The sequence below is a fragment of the Anabrus simplex genome, chromosome 2 (assembly GCF_040414725.1).
Source record: "Anabrus simplex isolate iqAnaSimp1 chromosome 2, ASM4041472v1, whole genome shotgun sequence".
NCBI classification, from domain to species: domain Eukaryota; kingdom Metazoa; phylum Arthropoda; class Insecta; order Orthoptera; family Tettigoniidae; genus Anabrus; species Anabrus simplex.
Genome location: NC_090266.1, coordinates 653,348,545 through 653,372,658, shown reverse-complemented (window position 1 = coordinate 653,372,658; position 24,114 = coordinate 653,348,545). Strand labels below are relative to the sequence as shown.

The 24,114-nt window shown below is 39.4% G+C and overlaps 1 protein-coding gene across 2 annotated transcripts in view; it reads right to left on the bottom strand.

Annotated features, from left to right (window-relative positions):
- EDTP (Egg-derived tyrosine phosphatase) overlaps positions 1–24,114 on the bottom strand; it is a 294,601-nt gene that overhangs the window by 249,397 nt on the left and 21,090 nt on the right. For both annotated transcript variants that reach the window (XM_067141139.2, XM_067141140.2), the window contains exon 4: positions 17,877–18,113. In XM_067141139.2, coding sequence (XP_066997240.1) covers positions 17,877–18,113 — 237 coding nt within the window. The remainder of the gene's footprint in view (positions 1–17,876; positions 18,114–24,114) is intronic.

The window sequence follows — 24,114 nt, the reverse complement described above, 5'->3', positions numbered from 1 at the left end:
TTTGTTTGTTTTTTCATTTGCGCTTTCATTATGTTTTTTAGCATTTTTTCAAATCATATTATGTAAATTATTCCAACCCCCCTAATTTTTTTCACTGAAGATGGCTCAAACGAGCCGAAACATGTCTGATCTTGTTTACTCCGTCTAATGACGGAATACAGAGGTGCCAACTATTACGGATTTCACCTCACGATTACGGAATTACGGTCAAAGGGGAAATTATTACGGAAAAGCAGACATCACGAAAAAATAATTTTGAACGATAAAAATAAAAGGAAAAATTTTCAATACTTTCGAGTCTTTCTCCTAAATCGTCCTCGTTTCAATGCTTGTGAGTTGGCAACGATACTTATTCGATCGTGACTTCCTTTGCTACCCACAAGCGCTGTAAAATTCATTGTGAATGAAGGAGCTCAGGCGCTGCCCTTCTCCACTATAAATCCTTCAGTAATGTCGTATTTGCTGTGTTAAGTGTACCTGGAAAGAAGTAAGGCCTACATTAAGCACATTAAGCACATTAAGCACTGGAATCGCTTATGGTTCAGACGACGAAAATGCCATCACAGTGGGAAGGATGCTTCAAGAAAAACTACACTGAAAAAGCAGCTGCTGCGTGAGAAACAAGCTACAATTAATGTTTTATCACAGAACTGACAGGTTGTGTGCAAATGTTATTGTGTAATATGGTATACTTTCGAATAGATTGCTAGAAGGAAGGGCAAAGGGGGTGTCATTATCGACAAGGAAGGAGCATGCTTTGGACTTGACTCGAAATTCTTCTCGGGGGCGGAGGGCGATTACTGATAATCCACTTCAAAGGTTGGCACCTCTGCGGAATATATGATGCATTGATTTGAGGATACTTTCATTTTTCGCCATTGTAAAGTGAAAACCGTCAATACGGAATGATTCTAATATCTTGTAATCACAATGGACCTGTCGAAAGCATTTGATAGGGTAGATCATGGTAGACTACTGGCAAAAATGAGTGCAATTGGACTAGACAAAAGTGACTGAATGAGTTGCTATATTTCTAGCATATAGACGAACCTTTCTCTGACCCTGTAATAATTAGGAGGGGAATTCCTCAAAATAGTATTATTGCACCTTTTTTTCTTATATATATCAATGATATGAGTAAAAAAGTGGAATCAGAGATAAGGCTTTTCGCAGATGATGTTATTCTGTATAGAGTAATAAATAAATTACAAGGTTGTGAGCAACTGCAAGATGACATGGATAATGTTGTAAAATGGACAGCAGGCAATGGTATTATGATAAACGGGGTTAAAAGTCACGTTGTGAGTTTCACAAATAGGAAAAGTCCTCTCAGCTTTAATTACTGCATTGATGGGGTGAAAGTTCCTTATGAGGTTCACTGTATCTTTTTTGCAAGTTGCTTTACGTTGCACCGACACAGATAAGTCTTATGGCGATGATGGGACACTAACGGCCTAGGAATGGGAAGGAAGCGGCTGTGACCTTAATTATGGTACAGCTCCAGCATTTGCCTGGTGTGAAAATGGGAAACCATGGAAAAGAGGGCTGCCGACAGTGGGGTTCGAACCCACTATCTCCCGGATGCGAGATCACAGCTGCGCGCTCCTAACCGCCCAGCCAACTCGGCCGGTCTGTAAGTATCTAGGTGTTGATATAAAGAAAGATCTTCATTGGGGTAATCACATAAATGGGATTGTAAATTAAGGGTACAGATCTCTGCACATGGTTATGAGGGTATTTAGGGGTTGTTGTAAAGATGTAAAGGAGGGGGCATATAAGTCTCCGGTAAGACCCCAACTAGAGTAAGGTTCCAGTGTATGGGACCCTCACCAGGATTACTTGATTCAAGAACTGGAAAAAATCCAAAGAAAAGCAGCTCGATTTGTTCTGGGCGATTTCCGACAAAAGAGTAGCATTACAAAAATGCTGCAAAGTTTGGGCTGGGAAGACTTGGGAGAAAGAAGACGAGTTACTCATCTAAGTGGTATGTGATAAATATTCAAAAAAGCGGACCAACTATATTGGTAATTTAAGTGGTATGTTCTGAGCTGTCTGTGGAGAGAAGGCTTGGAATGACATTAGTAGGCAAATAAGTTTGTGTGGTGTCTTTAAAAGTAGGAAATACCACAATATGAAGATAAAGCTAGAATTCAAAAGGACAAATTGGGGCAAATATTTGTTTATAGGAAGGGGAGTTAGGGATTGGAACAACTTACCAAGGGAGAGGTTTCAAGAAATATCCAATTTCTCTGAAATCATTCAAGAAAAGGCTAGGAAAACAACAAACAGGGAATCTGCCACCTTGACGACTGTCCTAAATGCAGATCAGTATTGACTGATTGATCAATTGATCAACTTTGAAGCAAAAACTAATTGAGGGACCTATTCTGCAGTATCTGAAAAACACTTCGTTGTTACCACTGATGCAAGCAACGACGTGGTTGGGTCAGTCCTGTCTCAAGGACCTGTTGGGAAAGACCTTCTAATTGCCTGTGCAAGCAGAACGCTTAATAAATCAGAGATGAACTACAGCATAACTGAGAAGGAATTGTTGGCAATAGTGTAGGCTGTGATATATTTCAGGCCATACTTGTTTGGGAGACATTTTACTTTTATGTTGGGGCACAAGCTATTGAAGTGGGTCTTCAACGTGCAAGATCCATCTTCACCCCTACTGAAGTTCAGGCTGAAGCTGGCAGAATACGACTTCGAGGTCGTATATAAGCAAGGCAAATGGAACTGCAATGTGATTTCCTAAGTAGAAATCCCACTGAAGCCAAGTTTCAAGCGCGAGTGGTCAACTCGGCTAAGCACAGGCCTCGTCAGGAGAAGACAGTTGAAACCCAGACCTCAGACGTGAGTACAGAGGCGGCACTGTCTTCAAAACCCCAGGACGCTATGGCAGAGGGACTTGAAGCAGACGGTAGCGAGGTTTCCGAGGATGTTAACGCAGAGGAAATTTCACCTGAGAATAACTCATCTGATGAAGTTAACGAATTAGATAAAACCAAGAAACTGGCCATCCTGAAAGAGTGTCACGATTCTTTGAAGGGAGGTCACCAAGGAATAGCGCGCATGTACGCTATGGTACGTGAGTGAATTCAGTGGAAGGACATGAAGGGGGACATTGAGCACTATGTACACATATGTCTCTCCTGCCAAAAGAATAAGGGGACCAGACTAGACAGCAAGAGCCCCCATGGTGATTACAGACACTCCTAGCATGGTCTTTGAGAAGATATCCCTAGACGTTGTTGGACCTCTTCCGGTGACGGAGGCTGGAAACAGGTACATTCTGACGTGTCAGGATCAGCTGTCGAAATACCCTGTGGCGAGTGCCATGCCCAATCAAGAGGCAGAAACTGTGACATGGACGCTAATCAATAACGTCATAAGTATCTATGGGAAAAGAACGAAAAGAATTAGAGAAAGAACACTATGATAAAAGGCAACATAAGGACCTCTTGCACAATGATGCATTGCGAAGGGGAAGATCCAAGAAGCTAAGCCCACCATTCGAAGGTCCCTACGGGATAGTAGAAGTTTCAGGGGTGAATTGCATCCTACAACTGAACAAAAGGGGAAGAAGGGTTAAAGTTCATAAGAACTGTTTGAAACTATATTTGTAGGCGAGTAAAATGGGAATTGGGAAGCGAAAGTATCTATAGCATAGAAGTACAAGTCCTTAGCAAGCAAAGACAGTATGCTGTACCCTTGTGTCATGTGCACATCGGCATACTCCTTACATGATGTGAAGCAGTAGAACTGTACACAAGTTAGCAAACAGATAGAAAGGTGATGAAGATCCTGCCTTTACCTTGCAAGCAGACAGAGAACGATGGCACAAATGCTAGGATTCTTCCCCTTGAAGTCGTCCCCCTACAAAATAGTCGGAGAAGCAATGGACGTCCGGGTGATACCATACGAGAACACTCCTGGGACATAATTCGACAATCAGGGTGAGATACAATTATACCACACCTAATGGACGCTGGTTACCTATGTGAATCTGAATCAATTGCATGATGTTTTTTCGAATGTCAAAAGACACATACACTGGACTCAATTAGTATGTACACAGCTAGAAGGAAATACTAATTTAACGTGTCGGCAGGACGTTAAAATGCTAAGTGCACAGTTACAAAGAATTAAGGAATCAAAAGAATTAATTACTCGGATTACTAAACCAACAGGGGAAACTGAAAACTTTAGGCGAGTGCGAGGTTTGATTAATGCAGTAGGTTCCATTGCAAAGGCACTGTTTGGAATATTAAGTCAAGATGATGGGGAGAAATACGAGTCAAAAATCCGTGAATAAGAACAAGAGCAACTCTCAATAACGAAAATCACAAGGGAACAAATTATAGTAGTAAAATCTACATTGCAATCTATGAACAGCACCATTTATGATGTCACTGCAAACAAACAAAAATTAACTCAAAATACTGCAGAAATTAGATCTTATCTTGCCAATGGCACGCTTCAGATTACAGAAGCAATTAAGCAAGCAGATTTAGAAAATTCAGTAAATGGACATTTTGATTGAGATTGAAGGCCTTCTCATACAACTGTATGAGAATTACAGTACAGTGTTGTATTGTCAGGTATAATGAATGCACAGGTAGGAGTCATTCAAGTGCAGATAATTTCACCAGATGACATCATTAAGGGTTATAAGAAAGCTTGGGGAGATTTCTCTAAAGGATTATCCTTTCCATTTGATTTATGATCAGCTTATGGTTACTTGATCTACAAAGAAGCCATGGTGGAAGTGTTCACAAATAAGAATTATTTAGTGTATATTATATGATGATGATGATGATGATGCTTGCTGTTTTAAGGGGCCTAACATCGAAGGTCATCGGCCCCTAATGGTACGAAATGAAAGAACAAAAATTTCAAAGGCATCCACTGACCAAAATAAAAATAAAATATGTCATGAAGAATGAATGGATGGACAGGAACCCAACAAAACACAAAACAAACAAACAAAAACCAGTGGATCGGACTCAACAGAGATCGAAAATAACATTATTACCGACCAAGGAACCACTTATAAAGTACAATGATGCTTGGTGTCTAAAGGGGGTGCAAAATCCAAGTCGAAGGCCCCACAGAATGGTACATGTCGCGAGTAAAATAGAACCATGGTATGTGTCATGTTGGGGTATTAATCAGAAGTAGCGAAGACTCACGGTGTTCCACAAAAGATGGTACTACCCATAAGTATTGTACTTCGTACAGGTAACGTAGACCTATGGTGTTTCGCACACAATGGCGCCACTTACAGCCAACGCAAACCGATGAGTTTCCTCACCTAGGTGTACTAGTCACGGGTGCCGGTCCCAAGGGCCCCGTGGTGTTCCTCACATAGTGAGTACTAATCACAGGCAACGCAGACCCACGGTGTCGCTCATATAGTGGTACAACTCACAGGCTACGCCCAGATCCGCGGTGTTGCCCACATGGGTACAACGCACGGGTACTGGAATCCACCCGGCCAGGCTTTTTACTGTAATGAATCACAAACCTATTTCGTACCAAGTTAGTGATACTACTCGCAAGTACATGCAACCCATGGTGTTCCCCGCATGATGGTACGAATCAAGAGTAGTTTCATGGTTCTAATTCATTCATCCCTTGGTCGCCCCTTTCAGTCGCCTCTTACGACAGGCAGGGGATACCGCGGGTGTATTCTACATGTGCGTCCCCCACCCGCAGGGGTAGTGTGTTTGGTCCGCGAGAGGTATTTTATTTCCCCCAAGTCCGCCGGCAAGCCGGTTACGACCCCCCTATCCGCCACCTGGGACGCGCCACGTGGGAGTATCACCTCTCCCCCTGCTACGCCATCGTAGTAGGTTCGTGGAGTGTATATTATAAAGACACCCCTTACAGATAGAGTGACTTATACGCTGTATCACGTGATCCTATTCCCCACATATATGAATAGGAACCCACACCATTTTGTTTATATTGAGGAGACATAGGATTATATCCTTATGGACAAGGGAAAACAAACGTATGTCCAGCAGGTAAGCAGTGTAAAATAATAACACCCAGTTGGAAACTCTGTCATACTAAATTCCCCATTAATACAGTACACGCCCAACAAAGTTGTGCGATAAAGCTACTCAGTAGAGTTAATCAGGTTCCAGACAATTGTGATAAAAGAGTACTCCCTGTTCAGCAGCTGGTGTGGATACCCATTAGAGAGAATAAGTATATATCTGTATCCCCAGAAGAAACCAAGGTAACATGTATGTGTAAAGATACCACCAGTGAAATGAGGTTAGCAAGCACTGGTATTCTTGTGTTAAATAAAGGCTGTATATACTGAGAGTCAACTCAAGAACTTAGCGGTCCCTTTGATGTTAGTCAGACTTCTGGTCGGTGAAAAGGTTTCCGCAGCACCAAGTAGTTCCCTAGGTTTGTTACCTGTTCCTGAAGTCAGGAGCTTCCTTCAGTTTGCTTAGATATTCTGATGAACTGACTTGACGAATTACAAATTTTTTCCCTTATAAATATGGAAAATAGATCACAGGTTGTATGTTATTCGGGTTTGTTACCAATTCTTATATTTCATACGTAGATGGCTATGAATAGTTATTGTTCTCAGTGGTGTATGTAGCAAAATAATAATTATTCAATATGAGATTGATATCTTATAGCACTGTGTACTTAGTAAGCTTTGTTCGAGTTCATTCCATTGCTGATAAGTTTGCATAATATGTGCGACGTTGAAGATGGATCCAAGAAAACTGTTGGCAATACTGGCTGCAACAGCATGTTCTTGTTCAGTATTCATAATGGCTGCCAGCTGTGAGCAAGACATGTGTGATGCTGTGACGCTCGAGTTCCCTGTGAAATACTTTAAAGCTAACAAAAGTGGAGAAAAATTAAGTAGGAAATATAAATCAAATTGTTTTAAACGTTTACAGTAGCCTACGAGATGAGAATGTGCTGTGGACTGAGGAAGATGTGGTGAAAAACAGTGCGCGGCTGACCGGCGTTTCTGTGTACAATGTTTACGCCGCACATGTGGAATTTAAACTCCACGGAAAATCCAAGTCTCCAGCGAAAGGTCGATATGTCAGCTCAGCACTTTCCATAAATAAAACAGGAAGGGCCTTAACACGGCATGGGAATAGGATCCTTGGCGTATTCGATGATGATGATAACAATCATTTGTACTTTGCTTTATATTCGTAACCGCCCTCTACCTGCAGAAGTGTTGTCATTAGGGGATCATGGGTTCGTTTTTACCTTCCGAATGGCGAGACTACAATATTTACAACATTCCTGGAAACATTGTATTTTGCAATCCCACTCACAGGTGTATTTTCAGCTTTTTGAACTGTGAGAAACTGCCACTGACAGTCACTGCATGAGAGCGGAATCGTATACTTACGTTGTAAGTCCCCATATGCCTCACATGAAATAAAAAATAAACCTTGCTTCTCTTGCCTCGGTATTCGTCAGTAATCTGTAGGTTTTTCATGGTCAATAAAGAAATAAATATGTATGGTACATAATCAAAGTACTGCTATGTGAAAGGATGTGATTTCGTTTGATGCTTCACTATTTCAGAATGAAGTACTTGTCAGATAGACGCACGGCGTTAATAATAAGCTGGTTGTGGCGGAGATGGAGAACGGCGACGGGAAGGGGGAACAGGGGACGTGCTCACGTGCGGAAGGATACTTTTCCTAAGCTCTTGAGTTGAATTTCAGTATAGTATGTGGCCCACATAGCAAAATACAAGGTGTATGCGAAGTAAACACTACACAGAGTAAGGATTTCGTACCAGAAGTAACACTTGCTTATGACTGCTGTGAACAAATAGGTAGTGGAATCAAATTAGAACAGATGCTTGAAATAAACAAGTTGTCGCTGAACAATCTTTTGAATTGCATTGATGATTTAAAGTGGGCCACCCATAAGACAGATGAAGTGGAGGAAATGGTGAAACAAAAGGAAGAAGAAATACAAAGACAGATGATATATCAACACGTTAATGTGTATAAATATATAGTTTGGGTTGTTATTAATATCATAAGTTTAAATTTAGGAAGTTATTGCTGTAATTTTTGCTGTCCCAAACTAGGGTTTCCAGCAAAGAGATGGTCTGATGGTGCACAGGCGCATTGCATAAGGCAAACAGTCATTACGAAGGGAGGCAAGGTTAAGACATCAGACGAAAATTCAACAATATCTGTGGCTTGGTTCTAAAAGGGCCAATCTCAAAACACCTGCTTTTGAGTTATGAGCATTTGAAGTTTTGCTTATAGTTTTCCAATTATTATTTCAACAACTAACTTTAACCCCTCAGCGCCGACCTCTATACGTGGTATAGACCCTCTTTTCTTCCGTAGCCGCCGACCTCTATACGTGGTATAGACCCATACATGGTTTCACATTTACGGCTATAGCGCGAAGAGTTTTGGAGTTATTGATATGCAACTTGTTTTGTTTCCAAGAAGACATTTTTGGGTTTATCATTGTTGTAAATAAGAATTGAAAATCGTTATAATGTAGTTGTTTTTGCAAGGAGAAGTATTTGTGAAGTAAGTCTAAGCACTAATCTCTGCTTTTTTAAAAGTATGTTTGCTTCATTCTTTCCCACAGAATAAAATAAAGAAATGATGATTTGAGAAGTTTGTCTTTTCGCGTGATGTTCTTTGCTCTATTTGTACATTGGGAGTGCGGTTTATTTATGATATTTGTCTATTTCTCAGCTCGTAATATTTTCGTAACTCTCCACGAGCGCTCTGTGTAGGCATCAGTATGTGCTGCTTTCTGTCACACGATACGAGAGCCAGTTGTTCATGGTATATATCTCGCTTGAAAGACAATGTCTCGACCTTTCATCTGAAATATGTGTCGAGTTGGTTTGTTTCGTCATATATGTTATTCCCCTCATTCAGTTTCGTACTGCTGCTTTCAGTCACGCTGCAGCTTCATCAGTCCGTGTGACGCGCCGCGCTCAGCCGTGGTTTGACTGACAATAACATGCTTGAAATACTGTATAATTCAGATGAAAGTTTAGTCAGGAGTAGTAGTGACCGTATGAGCAGCAGTGATAATGAAACAGATGATGTAGCATTGGTAAATGATGAGAGCGACGATGAGGAGGAAATAGTACTTGGAAATTTCGTGTAGGAGTCTATAGATAATTATACAGGTCAAGAGAAAGTTTTCAACAGTGAATTCTGACTGCTAAAATCTCTAATAATACTCACACAGGTCACAGAGACAAATATTGAGCAATTACCTTATCAGGTTCAGCTGGTGCAAGGTTTGTTTACAAAATACCCTCACTCAGGCGGGCAACGAAATATTCAAGGCCGGCACGCATCAGATAATACAGTTCCAAGGTTGCAGGAAAGACATTTTATCAGGAAATTAGCACTCAAGAGTGAGAAATCCAAACCTCAGAGACGTTGTATCGTGTATTCAAAACACGGCGAAAAGAAGACGTCAGTGTACTGTTGCCAGGAGTGACTTGGGTCTCTGTCTCGAAGAGTGCTTCGAACTCTATCACACGGAACTAAATTACTAAGGAAATGTGAAACAATTATGTAATTATCTGCACGTACATAGTTCTGTCATAAGGAATTCCAAATTTTGTGAATATCGGGCTACTCTTATATTTGTAATAATGCTTTAAGTTGATCAATGTATTTCAGTCGCGCGTAGTTGAAATATCATCCGGCCGCGGGGTAGGAAGCTTTTTAAATGGCTGCGACGCTGAGGGGTTAAATAACTTTATACTTTCTTTGTGGAATTCACCTTATTAAACATTAATTTTTTCTAATGTATTTTTAAAAAATTGCCAGGTCTCTGATCTAACATTATTGGCAAGGGCTTATTTAATTAAACGTTAACTGTTCATTTAGTACTTAACAGAGACATTGGCCCTTTTAACATGTTGCGAGCCAGGATAAAATGCGTTTGTATCAGTTAATATCTCAATTTCAATAAAAAATTACATTGGCCCTTTTAGAACCAAGCCACAGATATTCCAACACCCCAGGCGGATCTGAGGACGCTTGGAGATGTCTGAGGAAATCACGGAATTATACTCCAGGCCTACTGGGGGACGCCCTAGTACGCCTGTGAGATTCATAGAAGCAGTAGAAATAAATACAAATCTTGACCAGATTAGAGAACAACGTTCCCCTTCACCAGAGAGTCGCAGACCCCTGTGCACAGGCGACAGTAGGGTGTGAACAGTACAGGACAGAAATGGACGCAACGTAGGGTTGCATCCATTTCTTCCGTAAGGGGGGGATGTCGTGCATACCGACCTCCGCAAGGGTCGAACCGGTGGACTGTCAGATAAGCGGCAGCCGGGATTCGATCCCAGAGTATCGGAATAGGAATAAGCCAGTATAAGAATATTAGTTGGTAAAAAGGGACACCTTGTAATGGCATTATAACTGTATGTAATTCTATTATATTTTATGAAATGGAATGAAGGAGAAAATACAGGGAGAATAATTTAAGTGTTCAGACTTCTCCTCACATGCCGTGGGAAGTCCCGAGCGAGCGCCATATGGCTTCTGTCAACACTGGCGATATAAGAAGTGTTCACTGCCAACGCGCAGCTGTTTAGCACTCTGTCTCTCAGTTCCCTAGAAACTATTTGACTTTTAAGGTGTGTTGTGAGGTTATCATCACGATGGTTAAATACACTAGAGAGCAAAGAATATTTTTGGTCGAGTGTTATTTGCACAAGAAGAAGAAACCAGTTAAAAGGTGCCTTCGAAAATTCCGTAGACAATTTCCCGGTGCGACAGTTCCATCAAAACGTTTAGTGCATAAGCTCGTTTACAAGTAGCGCAGTACTGGTTCCGTAAGCAATAAGAAAAAGAAGCAAAGGAGAATAGCTCTCACACGGGAGAGATTAGAAGATATACAGGCAAGACTCCAGGTCAGTCCGCGTAAGTCGCTTCAGAGAGTAGCTCAGGAAAGTGGTATTTCACCTTTTCAGCACGTAATGCAACAAAATTGTTACATTTACGATCTTATCGGACTCATTCAGTCCATAACATACTGCCTAAAGATTTCAGTGCAAGAATACGATTTTGCAATTGGCTAATGAATAGTGTCCATGACGGTGTTGTGGATCCAAACTTTCTTTTTATGAGCGACGAAGCCTGGTTTCATTTGAGTGGATAATTATGTCAATTCACAGAACAATTATTTACAGGAATAATCCTCGAACCGCAGAAGAATTTAAAACTAAAATTAGGAACATTGTGCGTTCTATCGGTGTCCATGAACTACAAGGTGTGTTTCGAAATCTCATTACAAGATGTAAAGCTTGCATTGCAGCTGAAGGAGATCACTCTCAGCATCATCTGTAAATACTGGCAAGTTCAGTTTAATTTCCTAGTTGATTTATTTGTTCATTTATTTATTTATTTATTTATTTATTACTGGTGAGTTCAGTTTAATTTCCTAGTTGATTTAGTTATTTGTTTATTCATTTACTTATTTGTCCAGAGCATCAATGTAGCCGGTGAGTTCAGTTTCGTTTAGTTTCTATAGGCGTAATCATGCCACTTCTTTGAGCCGGCTATGCCTGCTTGTCATGGCGAGCACTGCGCTCACTGTCTCCGCTTCCCAGCGTGCCTAATCCTCGGCACTAAGCTCTGAACTTTCAAATTAATCACCCTGTATTTCAGTAAAGGACAGTAAGAAAGAGCCTTAGGCAGGTGGTGAGCTTGTTTCATATGCTTCCGTGCTCCACATGTTTACGAGCACGGATGTTTGTTATTGACAAACCATTGTTTAAGTAGACTGTATAAGCGCACGCGGTTCCGACTGACAAAGGGATCAAAGTCAGCATCCCCAGTGCAGTGATATTCCAGCCTAGATAGAGAAACGAAAGTACATAGTAAGAAAGGAGATGTTAGTATACAGAGGACAATATGAGGGCAGCACTTAGCAAGGCAGATGGCTCGGAAATGCCCAATGCCCAGCCCCTAAGAAGCATCACCAGTCTTCTACAGGATGAGGTATTCAGCCCCTACGAATCTCCACGGTGCATTCTATCAGACAATGGGAGTCAGTTCACGTCAAGGAAGTGACAACAAATGATAACTGAATAGGGTGTCAAGTACTGGACCACCCCTATCTACAACCCAAGGGCCAATCCAACAGAATGACGGAACCAGGACCTAAAAAGGGATGCTACGGGTCCACCTCCACCTTTGCTGGATTGAAGGTAGACAAAACCTGAATCCAAATGGCAGAGGAGCTCTCTTGACAGTGAACTATATAATATAATTTCGTGTGGCTATTTCTAGCCGAGTGCAGCCCTTGTAAGGCAGACCCTCCGATGAGGGTGGGCGGCATCTGCCATGTGTAGGTAACTGCGTGTGAGTGTGGTGGAGGATAGTGTTATGTGTGGTGTGTGAGTTGCAGGGATGTTGGGGACAGAACAAACACCCAGCCCCCAGGCCATTGGAATTAACCAATGAAGATTAAAATCCCCGACCCGGCCGGGAATCGAACCCGGGACCCTCTGAACCGAAGGCCAGTACGCTGACCATTCAGCCAACGAGTCGGACGACAGTGAACTGGACACAGTTGTACGTAAGGTGCCGCAAGGCAGAGTTCGAATCCTGCACAGAGTAGTAGACTAGTGAGCAAGCTCCCATCAGGCCAGTATAGTAAAAGTTTGTATATAAATTGTACATAGTAGTGTTATTGTCCTACTTAATGAAGGACTATAGTTTCGTACTTCAAGTTATTATTTCGGAAGTTTCTGGGACCACATACATACCTAACTACCTCCCTACAGAACCCCTCAGCATCAAGGGGTAAGACAGGACTCCTAGTGATCACCGACCTCTTCACAAGATGGATTGAAGCCTTTCAAATACCAGAAGCCACGACCGGACGCATCACCAGTCTTCTACAGGATGAGGTCTTCAGCCCCTATGGATATCCACGGTGCATTCTATCAGACAATGGGAGTCAGTTCACGTCAAGGGAGTGATAACAAATGATAACTGAATAGGGTGTCAAGTGCTGGACCACCCCTATCTACAACCCAAACCAATCCAGCGGAACAACGGAACCAGGACCTAAAAAGGGCTGCTATGGGTCCACCTAATAGACAAGGAACATCGACTATGGGATCGTCAGATACCGCAGTCACTCTTTTTCCTGCGACGACGCATCAACCGTGTCACTATGTATTCCCCAGCAGAGCTGTTCCTTGGTTGACAGCTATATGGTGCCAGGGATTTGGAGATTCGTCCACCACCCACTTCTGGTCAAGTTGATGCAGCTGTTTCCCTAGCAAAGTGGCAGCATAAGCAGCAGCAGGACATCAACGAAAAGCAAGCATTGACTGAGAAGAGACCCCTTACCCAGGCCAAGGCTCATGATGTCGAAGAGACCCAGATCTTCCTAACAGACCAACAAGTTACAAGTCATTAATCTCATATTTGGTCCGTATTGACGACAGTGATTACATATAATTTTAAAAAAATATTTGTTTAATGTCAACAAGTATTGACTAGGTTGACATTAAACAAATATTTTTTAAAATTATGAGACCAACAAGTACCGAGACGTAACCACCCAGTCAGTAATAAGATTGGAGGATTTCACGCAGGTCTCGCACCTCAGTGGGTTGCTCCTGTCGAGTTTGATAAGCAGCTGGGCCATGGGGTCTACTTTCTAAAGATGAACTCTTCTGTCAAGGTCCATGCATCGGAATTGTGGCAAAATTACCCAACCGCTGCGCATACAGAGTAAGGCTGGTACTGCCATGGGTCCACATGAAAGAGAGGCTACTAATGACACAGCACAATCTGGTCTTGAGGAAAAGAAGGAATCGACTACCACCGAGGAGGAGGCTGGCAGTGAGGTGAACCCGAACCCCGACATGGCACGATCCGGTCAAGAGGAGGAGAGCACATCCAGCGACGTTGAGGAAGATATAATCTACGACCAAGGCAAAGTCAACGAGTATGATAGACTGTTGAAATTGTTTCAACTTATAAAGGGGATATTGATGCAACTGTAATGGACTAGTATAACTTGGAAACTATTTGACCCATGGGTAAATTGTGAAGATATCGAGCTCGATTAGTAGGTGTTATTATCACTATTATTATTATTATTATTATTATTATTACTTGTGAGATGTGGCTAAGAAGTTATTTACGTCTATTATTATTATTACTATTATTATCTACGTAGCTATGTATGACAGGTTGTCAGTACGGACCTTATTTGGTATAAATCGTAGTCATATTATTTATTATTTGTGTGTTGTATGATCTGCCTTGTGTAACAAAACATATGAGGTTATGTCACGATACATCTGCTTTATGCACATTAATAAGACTATTTAATGTAAGAACACGTAATTAATAGTATATAATTTATTATTTCCTGTAAATATGATGTATAAATCTGGTGTAATATTGTGCAACACTGGGAAAGATTCTAGAACAATACACCTTCGTCACTAGAGTTTTACAGAATGTCCTATTCATTTGTACATAGGTTATCGGAGACTCGAGAAGGTACGAGAAAACATGTGGTATCACACTTTTCTAGAAGCCTGGCCAGGTAAGGTATAAAAAGAGACAGTCTTGGGAGTTAAGAGTTGTTAGTGAAAGTCGTTAGTCGAGTGTGTGAACTTATGTTGTGATTTTGTTGTGTTGGTAATCGGTTGACATGCTAGTCTAGCAGTCAAATGTTAGTTCAAGATGGCAGTTCATTAATGTGTGTGTACAATGTGCATATAATTTGTAAATAAAATAGTGGACACAAATGACAGCATCCCGCGTGTGCATCTTTTTGAATACGATAAGATCACAACCACAATTTTTGTTCTTATATGCATTTTAATGTTATAATTATTCCTGCAACATTGTCTTTATCTTATATACGTATGTTTTAGTTATCACATGATCAGTTTAATTTTTATTTTGGCTGAACATGGCCACTAAGTGGCTGAAACTAGTCCCAAGATTAATGTAATATTATTCACTAGATATATTGTATTGAAAATTGATTCCTTATAGTGTTGTCATCTTCATGACAGTGGTGTCTGTGACAGACTGCTCAGCTACACCGCAGCTAGCCGCAACGCTCAGGGGTCATACACCTTACATTTTGTTATTGGACAACCCTTCCTGTGACTTTAGGCCACTCACTGTATAATTAGTACACATTAATCATTATTCGTACACATTTCAAAAATTTTATACCATGCTCTTGACATCGCTGGTGAATTGCTGATAAATGCCGACAGGGTGGACCCATCAATAACAGGTTGTTGTTATTTGATTGTCATGGTCAATACGGACCAATATAGGACCAAAAATGGTCAAATTTGTAAAAAATCTGAACATGTGATCATGCAATGAAATTGTAAAATCCAATTTCTGAATTGAAAATAAAAGATGTGATGATAATGTGGTGGTGACGATTATGTGGTGAAATATGGTATTGATATATATATGTATTTTTTTGCCTTTGCTGGCAGGACCTAGTGTTCACAGTGCACTATGTCTTCTGGTATGGGCTAGAGTAATTTTGTTACTTTCATTGATCTGTCTCTATCTTATACTTGGCTTTGACAATATGAAAGTGACTGAGGTATGAGCGATGCTAGTACAGTAGAACCTCACGAAATCGGTTAATTCAAAATCCCGCCTAATTCGAAGAAGCTCTCGTTCCCGGAAACATGAGATATAGTTTTGCATGTTATTTCAATTGTTTAATTAGAAATACGGATAATTCGTAATTCGAAGTACAATGTCGGCCCCATTACCGAAATTCAGACTTTTAATTCGAAACTGCCTTTACATTTAAAAACAATAGTATGTTACAGAGTAATTTCAACTCGAAATTTATCAGTTCCGCGTCATAATAGAACGCGCGTTCCGGAACGTGGAGGGGTAGCTTTCCGCACTTACACTGTCTACAGTGCGCTTCATGATTGCTAAGTTGAATGAAATCGGAATTCTTTTGTATTTGACCTTTTAAGGAACGCCGTAATATCACACAACAGGCAGGGTGCAGGAAAACAGAATCCGCGAACACTGGCGATGCCGACAGTTGACGAAAAAACGTGGCTCATGTAATAAATTTGTAGGCACCGAACAATATTGTCATTGCCAGTGAAACTGCATTGCTTTATTTTCATACGAGCCCAAACGGTCTTATGGTTTTAAAGGAGAAATTGCCAGCCGGGAAATCGTACAAGGGTGAGGGATGGAGGTCATAGTAGTGCGTTGCAATGCACATGGAAGTGAGATACTGTATCCACTCGTCATAGGAAAGTTTGATAAGCTACTATGTTTTAAGGGCGTCGGGCACTTTCCATGCCAGTACAAAGCATCTAAAAATGCAAACAGTACAGAAATCCAAAAAATAATGCATTTGCACAGGGGAACCGGCATAATTTATCCTAGTCTTTGAATTGTGCGACTTTTTTCTTTCGCTGCATGAGGTTATGTTTGTCAGTGATTTATTGAAGTGCATTATTTGAACATTGTAAATGCACCTTGTTGGATACATTTCGGAAATAGTTTTTTCCATGGCATTTGAAAGGTTTAAACTGTGAATCGAAGTGATTGCATGTATTAATGGGCCTTAGAATACTTTCTGACGCGGCAAGTGTTTACATTTCTGAAGTACGAGAGAAGTGCCATGGCGGGAAATCGTACAAGGATAGAGTCAAAGGAAAGTTTGATTTTTAGGGCATCGGGTACTTTCTGTGTAAATACAAGGCATCTAAAATGCATACAGTATAGTAATCCAATTAATAAAGCACTTGCGCATGGGAACCAGCATAGATTTCTCCTCGTCTTTGAATCGTGCTTGTTTTTCTTTCTTTCGTTGCGTAAGGTTATGTTTACCAGTGAGATATCCGAGTGCATTATTTGAATACTGTAAATATACCTTCTTGGATACATTTTGGAAATAGTTCTTTTTTCATGGCACTTGAAAGGTATAAACTGTGAAGCAAGGTTAACTGCATGCAGTAACGGGCCTTAGAATATTTTGTAACACGGCAAGGGTTGGTACTTCTGAATTGCGAATTGGCGGTTAATTCGAAATCACGTAATTCGAAATCCGATTTTTGAGTCCCAACGACTTTGAATTAACAAGGTTTTACTGTAATGCCATTCCTTCTGCAGACAGTCCCTGCTATGAATGGTGTGAAAATGTTGCTCATAGGGTTGGTTGGTGCATGCATTTCAGTGGGCTTGGCAGACTGATATGTAATAGCAACTTCTGGCTTGGTGAGGAAAGCAATGGGAAACTACATCACTCTTCATTTCCCTAGTACGCCTCTTCAGTGATGCCTAGGCCATCTATGACAGCTGATGGTGGAGCTTTTGAGGATCCAACCAGCCTTAGGGCTGAAGACAGAACATACATATATATTTTTACAATCTGCCTTATGTCACACCGACACAGATAGGTCTTATGGCAACGATGAGATAGGAAAGGGCCAGAAGTGGGAAGGAAACAGCCAAGCTCTTAATTAAGGTACAGCACCAGCATATGCCTGGTGTGAAAATTGGGAAACTACATAAAACCATTTTCAGGACTGCTGGCAATGGGGTTCGCACCCACTATCTCACGAATACAAGCTCACAGTATTGATATACAGTGTAAATTACTATCAACATCACCTTCCACAGTTTACACGGGGTAGGATCGGCTTTACCAGTAGTTTAAAAAGATGGATCTCCTTCCAGTCCCAATGCGCTAGTCTTATTGTAATACCTACCATGATGTATTTGGGACAATTTATTTCATAGACCTTTCTCCTTAAAAAAAAAGATATAACATATACATAACACATATCTCCTCTATAAGATACTCACTTCATCCCAAATTTTACCTTCTTCTTTTCTACCATGAAATCCACTATGGTGCCCACATTGAGCGTTTTTAGTAGCTTAATGTCCTGATTTCGCACACGGTCAAATAATTGCCAATCACTTTGTGATTGGGGCGTTTCATCTAATTCTTCTTCATCAAGTCCATTTTCACTTCCTGAAAACAAGTAATCAAGCCCTGATCTTCCATATATTTCTGGACCTCCCGACAGAGTTGATGACCTGGGAAGAAAAGGAAGAATGTGTGAGTATGTAAACATAATTGGCAAAATACCATTGAGAGGGCTCATTAATGATTCCACAGTTTATGCTCCACTGTCACTACTAAGCAATAACACACAACAAAGAGGAAATGAATAAAACATTGGAAATATCTGAATGTCAAAGAATTGATAAAGCAGAACACATGGGACCGAAAGGTAATTACAAATAATGTAATAATCACCGATCTAGCACATCAGTTTTGTGCAATAACTGGAGGCAATCAATGTCTATGAAAATCAAGGTTAACAACAATAGCTTAACTCTGCATGGGCAGAAGCATATATGTGCTCCACAGTTCTTTCTCTCCAGCGGAAAGATATACGGTATATGTTCCATCCAAATTTCACGGCTTTACAAGCCGAAGAGGTACACAATATGCTCATGGATGGCAGAAGCCGTTCCTTCAACTCCACTGATAAGGGAAATCCCCTCAGTAACTTGCAATGATTTTTCTCCTGTTCGTGGGAGTTGCATGACACCGTTATTGTGCGCATACTTATTACATATTTTTGCAGTTTTATGGTGAAATGGCACTGCAAAAACTGGTTAGTTATTACAATAGATAGACTTAAGTATTCCACCTAATCTATATATATATAAAATAACTTGTCCTGACTGATTCATCATCGCCGAGCCAAAACTACTGAACATAGCAAAATGAAATTTTGGGAATACATTCATATTAACATGTAGGTGGTCACTAAGGGAGGATTTTTGGATATACCGTCGCTAAGGGGATGAAAAGGGGGGGGTGAATTTTTAAAATGAGGATATCTATATCTCAAAAACTTAAAAGTTTACAGATGTAAAATTCGGTATTTGGAATCTCCTCTAAAAATAAAGAAACACATATTTTTTTGTTTTCGGAAAATCCCATTAATGCTCACTAAGGGAGGATTTTTGGATATACCGTCGCTAAGGGGATGAAAAGGGGGGAGAATTTTTAAAATGAGGATATCTATATCTCAAAAACATAAAAGTTTACAGGCGTAAAATTTGGTATTTGGAATCTCCTCCAAAAATAAAGAAACAAGTATTTTTTTGTTTTCGGAAAATCCCATTAATGGGGGTGAAAAAGGGGGGAAAATGAATTGAACACCATTTTTGAGGAGACTTATATCTCAAAAACTGAAGATGTTATAGACATGATAATTGAAATTTGGAATCTCCTTAGAAAATAAAGAAACACGTATTTTTGTGTTTTTGGACAATCCGATGAATAGGGGGTGAACAGGAGTGAAAAACGGGGTGAATTTAAAAAAAGACTATATCTGCAAATTATCTCAGACACGTAACATAGTACAGATTTGAAAACTGGTATTTGGAATTTCATGTAAATATAAAGAAAGATAAATATTAGTTTCGGAAAATCCACTTAGGGGGAACTGACAAAAGGGGGTGAAATGTTAAAATTAGCATATCCTACAGTATATCTCAAAAACGTAACATGTTGCAGACGTGAACATTGGTATTTGGAATCTCCTTTAAAAATAAGGAAACAAGTGTTCTTCGGTTTTCGGAAAAAACCCTTAACGGAGGTGTGTGTGTGTGTGTGTGTGTGTGTGTGTAAAGAATTGAAAAATTAGTTGAATTATTTTTATGAGAATGTATATACATACCAAAAATGTAAAGATGTTACAAATGTGAAAAACTTGTATTTGAAATCTCCTTTGAAAATAAAGAAACACGCATTTGGTGGGAGAATCAACTTGGTAGGGGGGGGGGGGGGGGGGATGAAAACGGAGATGAATACCTTTTACGAGGATACATATATCTCAAAAACTGTAAGATGTTACTGTTGTAATAACTGGTATGTGGAAGATCTTTTAAGGTATGTATTAACGTTCGAAATCGCCTTTTTCGCCCAAAAATGCCATTTTAATTTTTTCACTGGAAACGAAAGCTTGAAGTCTCTACTTAAAAATGAGATATAATTCATACATATATTCCAATTGTAAGTATCCGAAAATAAGATTTAAATAGCCACGTGCGTGCGTGATAAGGGGCGTGGCTGCAGTGTCCTGCTTACATGTAAACATCTTGTCAGATTTTCTTATTCAAATTTACCTATTTGGTGTGACATGCCCCCTGAGTACATAGTTCATAGTTCTGACTAACAGATGTCAATACTTGTATATTCCAAAGACTTTTATTCCATTGATAGGCAACGGATATAAACAAATCTTCCTTGTGGCCAAGTGGTCTTTCACATTGTGACCAAAGAGTTTGTTTCTCTGTGAGAGTGTGTATAAAATGGGTTCTAAAAGCCAATGTAGAGCAAAGAAAAAGAGAAAATTTCATGGAAACGGACATAGCATGGTGAATGTCAGTGTTACTTGTGCTATCAGTATAAATAGTGAGACGGAAGGTAGGCCTAATGTAAGGGAATCATTTGCTAGTGATTCTCAGTCCAAACTTTCATCTGTAAATATTGAATCTGATGGTGTTAGTGACATTTACAATACCATTATTGACATAGAGTGCTTTACACATATATTATTTGCATTAGCTTTCCCTAGTTGCTTCATCTGTAATACAGTTTTTGTAAAAAACCTAGAAATTCTGAGATTTGGTTAGGGAATGTCCCTTGCATTGTTTTGCAGCAACTGTGATTATGAATTCCCCAACTGACAGGAGCACTCATCGATAAGATGCAAAATTATTTGAAATTGCTTTACGTTCCAACACAAGCGGTATTCACGTCATGTCAAATGGCATATGGGCCACATTGTACCATTTGACAGCAACAAAGGACCGTCCCACCCACCATTGGTGTCCTGTAGGAACTGACAGCTTGTGCTCATATCAGTGAGCTAAAGCAAATAATGAGATAGAACAGTTTTAATTCAAACCAGGCCTGTCCTTTGGCATTCTTCAAGCAGTGAAGCCTATATATGAGCGACTCACTGACCCAGAAATGCTAAGTCCTTGCATGGATTGACTCAAAATAATGAGTCATTCAATGCCATGGTATGGAGAAGGTGTCCTAAGGAGACATAAATGTGGGGCTTGATACCATAAAAATAGGAGTGATGGATGCTGTTTGCCATTTCAACTGGGAGAACGGAGTGGAAATAGAAATACTGAATAAGATGGGAATTGCTCCTGGCAAGTACACATCATCTGGTGTACTTGAAGCTGATGCAGTACCATTACACAAAGGTGCAAATCAAAGTACTGCAGAACAAAAGCAGAGGAGGCAGTACTTGAGAGGCAGAAGAAAACTAAAAGAAGACAATAAATTTCTAAAAGAGGGTCCAACCAATGGAACGGCAAGTTTCTAGGTGCCCAAATAAGTGGGTTATGTTCATAACTTAGTCCTAGAACTTCAGTGCTGTTTTTCTTGAATGTAATTTTTTGCACACCTTCCCACATTTCAAACAAATTTAAATATCCTTAAAACTGAGATAGAAAATTCAATGGTAGATTAAATTAAAGCTAATGAATGTGGGAATGTTGTAAACTAGTACTTTGTTAATATTGTGAATATTGTTATTGTTATTATTATTTTTATAGCCATTGTAACACGGGTGATTAATTATTTTTAAACTTTTGTCAAAAATTATGTCTAGCTCACTTTCTGTTTTTGATAAATAGAAGATCCTAGTTCACAACATTCTATGAATGAAATACTTCAACTTGGTGAAAACAATTTCAAGATTATAACATTTTTGGAAATTTTATGACATTTTGAAAATTTATGTGTTTTTTTCATTAAACTAATTTTTTGGGTGAAGATAAGGCACAAAATTTTGATTGCATTATACAAAACTGTTAGTTTAATATTTTTTGTTTTATGGTACGAAACTCAAAAAAATCGGTTAAGAATTTTGGATTTTCCTTCGAAACGTTAAAACATACCTTAAAGAAATGGGTGCTGTTTATTTTTGGAAAATTCACTTGAGTGGGGAGTGTGAAAGGAAGTAAAAAAATTGAATTCTTTTTCTGGAGAAACTTATGTCTCAAAACTGAAGGTTACAGATGTGGAAATTGGTATTTGGAATCTCCTTTAAAAGTAAAGAAACATGCATTTTTTGGGTGGGGGGAAACCAACTTAACGGGCGGGGGTAGAGTGAAACAGGAGTTGAATTCATTTCATGAGGATACTTATATCTCAGAAACTGAAGATGTTACAGACAAGAAAATTTGTATTTGGAATTTTCTTTCAAAGTAAAGAAACACGTAATCTTTTGTCTTTGGAAACTCCACTTGAGGGGGGTGAATTAATTAAGAAATTAGTTGAATACTATATATGAGGACACTTATATCTCAAAAACGAAAGATGTCGCAGACATGAAAATTAGTATTTGGAATCTTCTTTAAAAATAAAGAAACATGCATTTTGTGGGGAAATCAACTTGGGGCGGGGGTGGTGAAAAAGGAAATAAATTCCTTTTTATGAGGATACATATATCTCAAAACTGAATATGTTACAGTCGTGATAATTGGCATTTGGAAGCTCCTTTATAAATAAACACTTTTTTTGGTTTTCGGAAAATTCACTTAAGGGGGGTGGGTGAAAGGAAGTGAAAATATTTAATTCTTTTTAAGGAGAGACTTATATCTCAAAAACTTAACGTTACACACGTGAAAATTTGTATTTGGAATCACCTTAAAAAAATAAAGAAACACGCATTTTTGGAGGGGGGCAATCAACTTAACGGGCTGGGGTGAAAAAGGAGTTGAATTGTTTTTATGAGGATACTTATAACTCAAAAACTGAAGATGTTAGAGGCAAGAACATTTATATTTGGAATCTTCTTTCAAAGTAAAGAAACACGTGTTCTTTTGTCTTCGGAAAATCCACTTAAGGGGGGTGAATGAATTGAAAAATTGAATTCTTTGTGTGAGGGTACTTATATCTCAAAAACTAAAGATGTTAAAGACATGAAAATTGTTATTTGGAATCTCCTTTAAAAATAAAGAAACACGCACTTTTGGGGAGAGGGGATTCAACTTAACGGGTAGGAAGGTGGGTGAAAAAAGGAGTTGAATTACTTTTGTGAGTATACTTATATCTCAAAAACTGAAGATGTTACAGACGTGAAAATTAGTATTTGGAATGTCCTTTGAAAATGAAGATTCCCGCATTTGTTTTTTTCGGAAAATCGACGTAAGGGGTGTGGGGTTGAAAATAAGTAAATAAGGAGTTGAAATATGTTTATGAGGACACTTCCTCTTAAAAAACTGAAGCTGTTACAGACGTGAAAGTTGGCATTTTGAATTTCCTTTCAAAATAAAGAAACACGTATGTTTGCGGAAAGTCCACTTAAGGCGGGAGAGGGATGGAAAGGAGTGAAGAAGAAGAAGAAGTTGAATTATTCTTATGAGTATATATTTATCTCAAAAATTGAAGGTGTTACATACGTACAGGCATGAAAACTGGTATTTGGAATCTCCTCTAAAAATAATGAAACATGTACTTTTTTTGTTTTCCGAAAATCCAGTTAAGGGGCTGAGAAGAATTGGAAAATGGGGTGAATTTTTAAAATGAGTACCGGTATATCTGCATTATATGTCAAAAACTTAACATGTTAGAGACAAGAAACTTGGTATTTGGAAAGTCCTTTAAAAATACAGGAACCTGTACCTTTATGCTTTTGGAGAAGGTTCTTAACAGGGGGTGAAAAGAAGTGAAAAATAGTTGCATTGTCTTTTATGAGGATACTTATATCTTAGAAACTGAAGATGTAAAGATGTTTAAAAATAAACATGTATTTTTGTCTACGGAAAATACACTTAGATGGGAATGAGGGTGGAGGAAGGACTGATCAAGGGGTTGAATTCTTTTTATTGGGATACTTATGTATATATCTAAAATTGAAGATGTTACAGATGTGGGAATAGGTATTTGGAATCTCCTTTAAAAATAAAGAAAAATGTATTGATTTTTCGACTGGAGAGAAGTCTGTTTCTCACATGTACAGTTCTATGTCGCATAGTCGTCTTCGCCCTAAAA